This window comes from Triplophysa rosa, linkage group LG25, assembly GCF_024868665.1.
Source record: "Triplophysa rosa linkage group LG25, Trosa_1v2, whole genome shotgun sequence".
Classification (NCBI taxonomy): domain Eukaryota; kingdom Metazoa; phylum Chordata; class Actinopteri; order Cypriniformes; family Nemacheilidae; genus Triplophysa; species Triplophysa rosa.
Window position 1 is genome coordinate 16,913,259 of NC_079914.1, and position 12,353 is coordinate 16,925,611.

At 43.0% G+C, this 12,353-nt stretch overlaps 2 protein-coding genes across 4 annotated transcripts; one reads left to right on the top strand and one right to left on the bottom strand.

The window, feature by feature from the left end:
• The first annotated feature begins 542 nt into the window (after positions 1-542).
• Positions 543-8,818, top strand: dennd2db (DENN/MADD domain containing 2Db). Of its 2 annotated transcripts, none has more exons than XM_057325930.1 (13): positions 543-2,102; positions 2,546-2,632; positions 4,624-4,799; positions 4,874-4,986; positions 5,433-5,502; positions 5,595-5,672; positions 6,135-6,212; positions 6,278-6,426; positions 6,520-6,691; positions 6,826-6,876; positions 7,413-7,494; positions 7,576-7,809; positions 8,544-8,818. In XM_057325930.1, the coding sequence occupies exons 1-13, from the start codon at positions 2,066-2,068 to the stop codon at positions 8,627-8,629; spliced, it is 1,413 nt and encodes a 470-aa protein (XP_057181913.1). In that variant the 5' UTR covers positions 543-2,065; the 3' UTR covers positions 8,630-8,818. The 2 variants fall into 2 exon arrangements, with proteins under 2 accessions (XP_057181913.1, XP_057181911.1); XM_057325928.1 differs by having other exon boundaries at positions 544-2,102; positions 6,072-6,212.
• Positions 4,624-11,703, bottom strand: dram2b (DNA-damage regulated autophagy modulator 2b). Of its 2 annotated transcripts, XM_057325932.1 has the most exons (9): positions 11,182-11,703; positions 10,297-10,549; positions 10,154-10,221; positions 9,933-10,075; positions 9,683-9,860; positions 9,524-9,606; positions 9,344-9,436; positions 9,114-9,266; positions 4,624-4,739 (listed from the first exon to the last, which is right to left on the bottom strand). In XM_057325932.1, the coding sequence occupies exons 2-8, from the start codon at positions 10,425-10,427 to the stop codon at positions 9,159-9,161; spliced, it is 804 nt and encodes a 267-aa protein (XP_057181915.1). In that variant the 5' UTR covers positions 10,428-10,549; positions 11,182-11,703; the 3' UTR covers positions 4,624-4,739; positions 9,114-9,158. The 2 variants fall into 2 exon arrangements, with proteins under 2 accessions (XP_057181915.1, XP_057181914.1); XM_057325931.1 differs by lacking the exon at positions 4,624-4,739 and having other exon boundaries at positions 8,854-9,266; positions 11,182-11,702.
• Between the last annotated feature and the right edge of the window lie 650 nt (positions 11,704-12,353).

The following is a 12,353-nucleotide window of genomic DNA, read 5'->3' on the forward strand; positions in this document are numbered from 1 at the left end:
ATGATTGACAAATTTTCCGCCCAGATTTACGTCACGAGATCTCAAAACAACACGCGTTAAACACCATAAAGACATCCAAACACGGACACATTTCATTCACATATGACGTTTTATCACGTCGAATATTATTCCGATAATTTCTTTCATTTAGATCACTTTTGTGTTCAGAAATCGACGTTTAAGGAAAACTAGCGATTCCTATAAACAGTACTGTTTGAAAAATAATGTTTTAATGTTTTTTTTGTTTATGCTTGTTTAACGCATTTATAACTTTATAAAACGCAGGGGCCTACATATTTGTTTCAAAAAGAAATAATAAACAAAATAAAAAGTACAAACAATAAAGCTGTGCTTTTACATTATACATTTTACAATGATTGTATATATTTTTTTCTCATATGTCTATGTCTTGTAGTCTCTTATTATGTAACTGTTGGTTGAAAGAAATATGAAAAACATGCATTTTTTCATACAGATAAAAATTCTTCATGTGATAAACTTCTGACACACAGTTTTATTGACACGTTTATTTATTTTGTATAACAAAAACACATTCCGTTAATGATAAACACACGTGCGTAAGAAACACTTCCGTCTGTTTTGTTCTTGGTTAAATCTCTGATAAACACATACAGAATGACGTGATGTTCATACGCTCTCAGTGCATATCAATCTAAAGATCAAAAATCATCGTCACACACACAGACTCACGTCCTCTATATCTTTACCATCATTTCTACATTGGAGTGTATAGAGATGCTCTGCATTCAAATGGACGTGTAAACATAAACCTCGCGCCAATCATTCGGGTCACATGACCTCCCTGCTGACCTCGGTTTGTCTCCGCCCCTTCTGTAAGCCCCTCCTCCTGTAGCTCACGCTAGCCCCACCTCCACCGGGTCATCCGACACATCTGATAGCAGTCAGAAGACATTTATTCATTTCGCAGATGCTTTTATCCAAAGCGACTTTCAGAGAGTTCAGGGAGCAGAAGCCGATCGTAGACGCTCGGAATGACTGCATTATGAATCTGATGACGTCAGCTGTGCTGTTTTCTGCTGTTCTGTGTGAAACTAGCCGGTCGCCCTCGTGTCCAATTGGACGAAAACATCCACATGGCGCGTCAATCCGCTTTCTGATTGGTCGACAACGCACATGCTCAAGTTCCTCAGTGTATGATTGGACACCGTGACTGTCGCTCGCGTGTTAAAGGGGGCAGGCGTTTACGTTTACGTTTTCTTTGTGAAATTAACTATGACGTTTAAAACGCTGACATGTGCGAATGGATCGAGTGATTGTTGTAAATTGTTTGATTACCGCACGATCAGACGAGCGCAATGCAGCGCGAATTTCTGCGCGTGTTTAAGTTTTAAATGTAGGTCAAAGCGCAGAATGTGGGTCACGAGCCGCGCATGCTCTAGTGGACGCTCGTGTACGCATGCGCACACACGCCTGTTGCTATAAAACGATTAAAAGCGAAACATTATTTTTGACATGACCAAATTAAACTAGTAAGAGACGCTTAACGTTATTAAGTTCACCTTGAGATATTATTTGTTAGCATTATCATTTAATAATCTATCTGTTCGCTCGCTGGTCGATTGTTCAATTTTGTTTTTTAAATTTTCCTTGGTTCTCACAGTAAACCCAAATATTATATGAAAATAATTTCCCTGTCATTTTATTTACAGACATGATGTGTGTCTTTGAAGAAGAAGCCGATATCTGATGATGACAAGGTCATGACTAGAGTGTGAACTCCGTTCGAGCTGTGACCGCTAGATGGAGCCCAAACACACGCAAATTCAAGAGAGGATCAACATAATTAAACAAACATCTAGATTGATTTAAAACATGATCGCATACAATCACTCTGCATCATTTTTACGTCCTGTACTTAATAAACTTCAGATCCTGTGAGGTGGATGCGGGGGCAGTTGCTTACGCAAATAATAAAGCGTCACCGATGATGGGCGTGTCTTTGCATTGCGACTCCGCCCATCGGCCACACTCATGTTTGTTCACATGAGTTGATTTTCACTGACAGTTTGTGTATCAGACACAGATGAACGACAGAGATCAGCTACACACTTTATCAAACTGTGAGTATTCAAACACACGCACACACACATCAAACTCACTAAACACATTACATAAACACAACATAACACAAGCCAAACACTAATTAAAAAACACACTAACACACAAAATAATATACACTCTAAATATACAACACACGTATTAAACATATGACACACAAACTCTACATAAACACACTATGAATGCTAAACAACTCTCTCTGTGTGTTAATAAAAATGGACTGATTGATTGAACACTTTCTGTGTCAAATCAAGATTGTTGTTTAAATGTGTGTGTTGTGATGTAAAGAATAAAGTCAAGACAAGATTTCCACACAGACTCATTTCCTCAAGAGTTCGGGGGTCTTTCTGTCTGTTTGACCTGTTTTGTCCTGACGGTAATTTTGAAAATGAATCACTAGAACATTCCTGAGTGTTTCCACTCGTGTTTGTGTGTTTGTTTCTAGGTGATATTCTGGTTTGTCAGACAGACGGAGCGATGAAGAAAATCAGCTCAATGTTCTCAACACTACAGGAGAAACTTCACAGAGCCAGTGAGGCAGACACACACGCACACACACACACACACACACACACACACACACACACACACACACACACACACACACACACACACACACACACAACCGACAGATGTGAAAGAATGATTACAACATACACAGACAGGGTTGCCATAGGTTCTCTTCAGATAGAGGTCTGCTCAGACAGATGGATGAGAACATTAGAGAAAGGGAAACACACACACACAAAAGCCGTACAAACTGCTCTCTCTCTGCCATACTGTAAAATGTTTGTGTGTGTGTGTATGTTTGTCGGGTATTGGTGACAAAGTTTAATAACATGTCTGTCACATTTTTTGCCCTGATCTCATTCTGAGAATGAGCCGCAGGTTATACACTGTAAACATACAGCAGCAGTACAGCTGTGTATAAACACACACACACACACACACACACTCCCAAATAAACACACACACACACGCACACGACGCAACACACACAAACTTAACACACGCAACACACCCGCACGCATCGCAACACACAACACACACACTAAACACACAACACACACACACACACACGCACACCACACACCACACAAACTAAAACACACAACAAACCGCGACACTGCAAACTAAACACCGCACACACACACCCACACCACGCCACACACACACACCTCATATCTATCACGACACACGCACACGCACACACAAACTGAAACGCACACCCACACACACACGCACACACACCATAAAGCACACACACACACACACACGCACCAACTAAACACACCAACACACACAACACAACCGTAACACACACACACGCAGTAACAACACACGACAACACACACACACACACAACCACACCCACAACTAAACACTCGCACACACACACACAGCAAACTAAACACACACACACCACCACGCACACACAACAAACAACACACACACGCACGCACGCAACACACACACACGCACACACACAAACTAAACACACGCACCCACACAACACACCAACTAAACACGCAACCCACACACACACAACTACACACACACAAACTAACACAAGCACACACACACACACCCAAACTAACACACGCACACACACACAAACTAAACCAACACATGCACACACACACACAAAACTAAACAACGCACACCAAACAACTAAACCACGCAAGAGAACACACAAACACACACACACACACACACACACAAACTAAACACACGCACACACACGCACACACAAACTAAACACACGCACGCACGCACGCGAACACACACACACACACACACACAAACTAAACACACGCACACACACACACACAAAACATGCACACAGGCATACACGCACGCGCACATACACCTACAACGCACATAAAACACACACACACACACCTGAGAGCTGCACATACAAGGAGTTCTCAGAAACAGACAATAAACAGTAAGACCTGAGAAAACCACAGTGTGTGTGTGTGTGTGTGTTTGTGTGTCTGTTCAGTGTGTGTGCGTGTGTTTAGTTTGTGTTTAGTGTGTGTGTTTGTGTGTCTGTTCAGTGTGTGTGCTTGTGTTTAGTGTGTGTGTGTTCATGTTTGTATATCCCGGTGGGGACCTAAACCTGAATACACACCAACACATGGGGACTCGTGTCACTGTGGGGACCAAAATTGAGGTCCTCATGGGCACAAAAGCTAATAAATTGTACAGAACAATATTTTTCTTAAATCTAAAAATGCAAAAAGTGTTCTATGATCTTTAGGGTTAGGGATAGGGGATAGAATATACAGTTTGTACAGTATAAAAACATTACGCCTATGGACTGTCCCCACGGGGATAGTCAACCAAAGCCTGCGCGTGTGTGCGTGTGTGTGTGTGTGTGTGATGAAGAGTGTGTGTGTGTGTGTGTGTGTGTGTGTGTCTGTGACTCCAGACATTCAGGTTGTTTATTATTGTATGTATTTTCATGACCTCTGGCGTGTGCGCGAGTTGTGATGTGTGTGTGTGTGTGTGTTGTGTTAGAGGGCGTGTCAGACGCGAGCACACATCAGACGGTGCAGGCGAGCGCAGCGCCCCCATCAGCTCGTGACAGGACACACATGGGTCAGCTGTTCTTCGAGTATCTGCTGGTGGTCAGTCTGAAGAAGAGGAGAGATGGAGACGGTTATGAACCTCAGATCACATATCAGTTCCCAAAGGTCAGAATAAACACACACACACACACACATATCACAGCGTGTGTACTGATGTGTGTGTGTGTGTGTGTGTGTAGCGTGAGGTGATGGGTCGTCTGCAGCGTGAGGAAGAGGAGCGATGCATGAAGGCCGTTCATCTCTTCTGCTTTCCAGAGGGCATCAACTGGGCTCCTCTCACACAGTACCGCAGGTAACACACACACGCACGCACGCACACACACACGTCTGCACTTCATCGTGCACATCAAACACACACTTGCAGAATGTGAATGTGTGAAACCCACAGCAGATCCTTCATCTCTTCTGCTCTCTGTCGTCTTCAACACCTGATCGTTTGTGTTGTGTGCTGTGAGGATTCAACACGACACACTTCTGCGTTTCTAACAAACCCCCTTAGAAGCACATTCCTCATGTGACATCATCACACAAAAATCACAATCCTGCACCAGTTTCTTTCTTCAGAACACGAGAGGATATTTTGAAGAATGTCGAACATCAAACAACACTGAACTCCATTGACTGATTTCTCAGAATATCTTCTGTTGTGTTTCACTGAAGAGAGCCTCACACACACACACACATGAGAGAGAGAGTGATGACAGAGTGTTGAGTTGTGTGTGTTTTCTTGATTGACAGCGAGACGTTCTCATTTGTTCTGACTGAAGTTGACGGCAGCAGGAGAAACGGTTACTGCAGGAGATTACTGGTGACGGTCCCTTCAGTTCTAATGAAACCTGTGATGATTATCAGTCAAATGTGTGTTGTGATGATGTCATCATGATTCTGAATGATCTGCAGCCCAGTGGATCAGGTGCTCGAACTCTTGAGGCGTACTGCATCATCAGCCGGGTGGCCTGTTTCGGACTCTTCTCAAAGGTCAGAAACATCTCTCTCTCTCTCTCTCTCTCTCTGTCGCACAGGTTCAATTTAGGGTCCAAAATGGTCGCAGTTTCGAGCCCAGCACAATTGCGTCTGTCCATCTGTCGGTCATTGTAATGCTGTTTGTGCGTACTGTCGTATGTTTAGCGTTCAACAGTGAATGACACACATCAGTAGATGGTGTGAAACAGACGCTGGATTCTTCGAACAGGAACTGCACAAACTCACACATTGTGACCGATAAAGACTCAGGTTTACTCATCCTCACATCACTGCGAGTGAAACGCTCTTCACTGTATTTCTCCTGAAGTCACACCTCAGATCTTATCGTACAGGTTCCACAGTAAAACCTTTCAAAGTCGATGTTTTAACCTAGCGTGAATGCTCGTGTTGTAGATTTTTGACGAGGTGGAGAAGAGACGTCAGAAATCGAAGGCCATGATTTATCCCTTCATGCAGAGTCTGCGTGAATCTCCTCTGCCCGCGCCAGGAAACACCATCACGATCACCAGCTTCATCCCCGAGTCTGGAACAGAGGTACACCTGACAAACACTCGCTCCATCCGTCTCGCATCCTCTCATCACGTCTCGTCCGCTCTCAGGTCATCAGTTTAACTCGTCCGGCTGACTCCTGGCTGGAACACGTGGACTTCCACACGCTCTTCCGCTGTCTGACAGACGAAGAGGTGCTGCTGGTTTTCACCGCCGTCGTGATGGAACGACGGATCGTCTTCATCTCAGAGGAGCTCAGGTGATCAGAACGGCCAATCGGAATTCAGAATAGATGTTTGGGCTTGAATGATAAAACTGTGTTTTGTGTGTGTGTGTGTGTGTGTGTGTTCAGCACTCTCTCTCAGGTTCTTCACGCCGTAGCCGCTCTCTTGTATCCATTCGTCTGGCAGCACACGTTCATCTCCATCGTTCCTAAAGTTCTGATCGACGTGTGTTCGGCACCGACGCCGTATCTGCTGGGCGTTCAGAAGAACATGCTGGAGCTCATCACGGATCGCAGTGATGTCAGGATCACTTTATAAATACATCATCAATCATTCAGGCTTTTACAGTTTGTGTAAACACATGAAGAGCTGAATGTAAATGTTTTGTTTTGAGAGAGAATTGATTCTCTGTTCTCTGTGTTTGTGGCTCATAGCTGCTGATCGTTGATCTGTCGAATGGAGCCAAAACAAAATTCATCACAAAAGTGAGTTTAACACGCGCGCACACACACACACACACACACACACACTTCATCACACATACACAAGGGGTGTAATGCCGAACCGTCACGGGGAAAATTCCAAATGAAGTCATCATGCCCTACTCCCTCGGAGTTTAGACTTTGGAGTGAACGGGGCATTTGCGTGGCTGGCATGTTCACATGAAAACAAAGCATCGTGTCCGTCAGCAGATGTCGCTGTTTTAATGGCGTAACTTAAGCATAAAACCTGTTTGCAAATAAACATACATTTTATATTTTAAAACGTTTTTAAAATATGCTATATAATATATAAACACTAATATATATAAAACTTTTCAAAAGATAACATTTATTATAGTAGTGTATGATGACTATATTTCGAATTTTGCCCGTCACGGTTCGGTACGAATACATGTACCGTTACACCCCTAACATACACACAAACACACACAGACATCACACACACACCTTTCATCTCTCAGTATGTGTAGTTGGGTTTTTGTTCATCTCCAGTGAAATGTGTGTGTGTGTCGCCTCAGTTAGGAGATGAGGAGTCTATCTTGCCAGTTAAACTCAAGGAGGAAGTGTTGCTCGCTCTGTCAGCACGCAAACACAATGCCTGTAAGTTCATCACACACACACAGGTCGGTGTGAGATATGAGTTTCCAGTAACAGCGAGTGATGTTCCTGTTGTCGTGTCAGGCACAGATGAACTCAACAGGCTGGTGTCAGAGGCGTTTCTCCTGGTCTTCATCAGAAGCGTGGGTCATTTCTCACAACACTTCAAACGCTGCGGCAGCGGCCGGCAGTTCCAGAAGAAATCTTTCCTGAAAGCCGTCGAACACAAATCTCATCTCAACTTTGTCACACAATTCATCCAGACGCAGATGTTTGATCTGTTCATACAGGAGGAGGAGACGCAGACAAACCCCAATGGTACACACACACACACACACTCATACATACATGTAAACGTTCACGTTTTAAAGCGATAACATCATGAACTCTTGTAACTCTAAGCAGGAATCTCACAAGACCTGTTATGAGTCTGAATGTTTAGAACCATTAAGATGTTTTAGATTGTTACACAGTTTCCATCACAATTTAAAAGATCCACAAAAAAATCTTATTTATATAGCTGTAATGTGGAACAAATAAATAAAGAAAATAAATCCTGAGAATTATATAAAAAATTAAAATAAATGTAATATATATTATTTTTTCTTTTATCTATTATTAGTTAACATTTATAAAAAGTTATGGGTAATAATTATTTATCAATATTTATTTATTAAAAGTAAGAATAAGTAATAAAATACGTTTTATGATTAATATTATATTCTTTTAATGTTCAATATATTTGAATGTTTATCTATTATTATTTATACAAATTATTAGTAACTATTACTCATCAATATTTATTTATTAAAAAGTATGAATAAATAATCAAATAAATCGTTAGAATTATAATAATGCAAAATGACATTGAGACTTTTTCTTCCTTTATAAAGAGGAACCATGCTTTAATTTCTTTACACAAACTAAAACTTGTTTTCTAAAATAATTATGATCAGTCCGATCTAATGATATAAACTCAGGAATCATATAGAAAGAATCACTGAATCAAATGAGGTGACTCACTGCTGATTCATGTTGATGTTTCACTTCAGGATTCTTTCATAGAGAAGTGTCGGAGTATCACGACAGGAGGAAGAGAGAGAAGACAAAGACATTTGTGCGAGGGGTCGTCATCTAAACGTGTGGGTTTTTTTTCTTATGTTAAACAAATGTTCCCGGATGTGAAAGTCTTGTGTTTAATGTTTATGTAGACACCGTTTATTTGATCAACACATTTATCTGTCACAGCTCAGACTGTCTGTGAACATTTAATGCCGTTTCTTTTGTATTGTAACGTTTGTGTTCATGTAATAAAATATAAAGTCATTGAGGTGTTCGTGTGGTGTGATAAGCCCAACATTTAAAGAACTGATCTTTTATTATGAAAATGAAGTGCGTTTAAATGAGCGTGATGTTAGTTTTGGGACTGTTTAGTACATACACATTTGAATGAGTAGCATGATGTATGAACACACGAATAACATCTTTTGCGTTACAGTAATGAGAACACAGGTCATTAAAAAACGTGAACATTAATATCAAGATATAAAACAAAAGGAAACACTGGACATGCAGAAGAAAACTCTGACACTTCACACGTGGAGTGATGATGTAATACACACATGTGAAGGTGTCAACCCTGAGTGTTGCTGCCCCCTGCTGGACTCTCAGATGCTCCCGGCCAGCAGTGGTGAGGTCTCGGGGACGTCCCGGTAATGACTGGAGTGATACAGGTGATCGCTGTGAAGCTCCGCCTCCGCTCTCAGATTGATCTTCTGCACACACACACAAACACAGTGTGTGACAATCATAGGCGTGTTCATCAAGCGTGTGCGTGCGTGTGATGTTTTACCTTGAAGTCTCTGATGTACGTGAAGAAGAAGCTGATGAAGGACAGAGCCAGAGACCATTCAGAGATGGTGCTGATGATGTGAGGCGTGTAACCCTGTCAAAACACACACGCGTGATCACACACCTCTAACACACACACACACACACGCACGCGCGCGCGTCTGACGCGGCGCACACTCACGGGTTCTCCAGGGGTCCAGTGTAACTTCTTGTTGACTTCTACTCCAGGTAACGTGCTGTACATGATGACGGACGATACGAACACTGACAGAGTCAAGGAGAAAACACAATGACAGACTCGGGTCTCAATCCCACAATCCCCTGCTGTGATGAAGGATACTGCTGATGATGCTGGCTAAAGTCCACATCCCCACGCTCAGACGGGTCCAGAACATGCTTTTACTGTGGATGTGAGGCTGCATGTGATAGGACAGCAGGGTCTGGGCGAAAATGTACAGAGCGCCGACGCCGAACGTCAACACGGCGCCGACCAGATGCATGGAGAACAGAGTGGTTTTCTGCGAACGCATCACAACACGTTAGCAAACAATCTTCAGCTACTGAATAGATCTATCGCCGCTCTCATGTACCTGGAAGTTAGCGACCACACACATGCCGAGAGAACTGCCGCAGCCCAGAACCAAGCCCACGCGGTTGAGAAGATGCAGACGAGTGTCGCTAGCGTCTATCAGCGCCAGCAGCTGCTTATAGCGCACGTACATCGTAGCCACACCTGCCGGACAACATATAGATCAACATCACAGGGTCGCGGTAGGGTCGTGGTATTTCGGGTCAACACAAGTTGGACTACCTAAGAAGGCCGACACGTTCAGCATGATTCCAAACACACATCTCTCCGGCGCTACGGTCCCGGTGTCACTGCAAGACCAACATGAAGGGTCAAAGGTCACGCCGTAGCGTACACGCTCGGTCTACTCGGCACAGGTCTCTCACCTGATGTAGGGCACTAGAGGGTCCACGTGTCTCAGTACGACAGCCGTGATGTACGCGAAGACGAAGGTGGCGGCGGTCCACACCACCAGCGCCGCGGGCAGAGCGCACAAACCCTCCTGAAACCACCACATGTCTGATGCACGGGCCCGATCCGGTCTGATCCTGTCACACACCGCTTGACATCAATGTGGGTTGAGGATCGTGCTGTGGGCGGAACTGGTTTCACTTCTCCTTTTGTGAGCGCATGGCGATCCTGTGATAAAGCGACACACAACGTTAACAACACCTTTACACTTTATACGGGAACGATTGAATGGAAAAAGATTGGATGATAAACATCAACACAGACGTCACATGTCGATTGTTCGGGAATGGACAGTGGTGGTGATATTAGTGTACTTCTTTAAAGTAAACATCTGTCTACTCTTTATGTACTTCTCACAAAACACAGTAGTTGTATACTCGGTTTACTACCGTTACACTTCAAGCCATTTTTATAAACTAGAAATCTGACTAAATTAGTCACAAGAATGAAATGAAGAGTTTGGTTCCAAAACGAGTTAACTCCATTTTTATTGCAAAAAAAATCATGTTTTTTTATTGTGCATTCCAATTAATATCAATCAAACTGCAGTTGGTTTCTTTAGATTTAAGCCACAATTCAAATACAGCTTACTAACACAATAAAAACAGGATAACATAATAAAAAACAGGACTTTTGAACTTCTCATTTTTTAACCAAACTCTTCTAATATACTACTATACTATACCATACTGTGCTACTAGTAACATACACAATTTATATCATAAAATAAATGTGATCATTAAATATTCATATTGTATTTATTAATATGATAAACAATAATTCGTTTATATTAGATTTACCCGTCAGTCAAACTGTTGATCAATCACATCTGTGAACCCGCACCGACTCATGTTATTATCCTCTCGGAATAACTCTCTATATGCTCGAATGTTTCTTACATATATACTTTTAGTTCTTATCTTATTCGTTAAACGACTCCAATCTCTTTTCAGTTTCTTTTCCTGCTGTTTGTGTTCCGCTTTTCCGAGGAGCGTCACGAGTACGGCATACATATTAGGACATCGTCAGACCTCAGCGTCAGTACTCGGGTATCAGATTAAACGGCATCGCGCCTCAGACAAAAAGGCATCAGTTCTCAACAAAACAGCGTCGGGGCTAAGGTCTCGACCAATCAGGCAACAGGCAAAACGGCCTCAGACTAAAAAGCATCAGCTCTCGCGCAACAAGGCATCAGGCGAAACGGCCTCAGACTGAAAGGCATCAGATGACTCTAGAAGTGGCCACGCCCCCCCTCCCGCATGACGTCAATGCCGCAAACCCTTTTTGAGCAGCACTTTTACGGCAGACAGACAGGTACACGCGAAAGGTAGGATGTCCACGAGTTTTTAATAGTTTTAATCGTTACACTTTATATATATATATATACAAAAAGTGTAACGATTAAAACTATTAAAAACTCGTGGACATCCTACCTTTCGCGTGTACCTGTCTGTCTGCCGTAAAAGTGCTGCTCAAAAAGGGTTTGCGGCATTGACGTCATGCGGGAGGGGGGGCGTGGCCACTTCTAGAGTCATCTGATGCCTTTCAGTCTGAGGCCGTTTCGCCTGATGCCTTGTTGCGCGAGAGCTGATGCTTTTTAGTCTGAGGCCGTTTTGCCTGTTGCCTGATTGGTCGAGACCTTAGCCCCGACGCTGTTTTGTTGAGAACTGATGCCTTTTTGTCTGAGGCGCGATGCCGTTTAATCTGATACCCGAGTACTGACGCTGAGGTCTGACGATGTCCTAATATGTATGCCGTACGAGACCCGCGCGCAGGACCCGGATGTTGCGCTGCCCGCCGGGTTGCCAGCGCGCTGGAAATTCCTCTTGGTTTCGTTTCCATTCGTTTGTGGGAAATGAAGGTCTTGTCATTATTAACGTCATTAAACATATTAATTTCGTAAAAGGTGAGAAGCTTTCTTGTGTAAAAAAATAATCGCACGCCAGGAAATGACAATGACATACACAAGTTA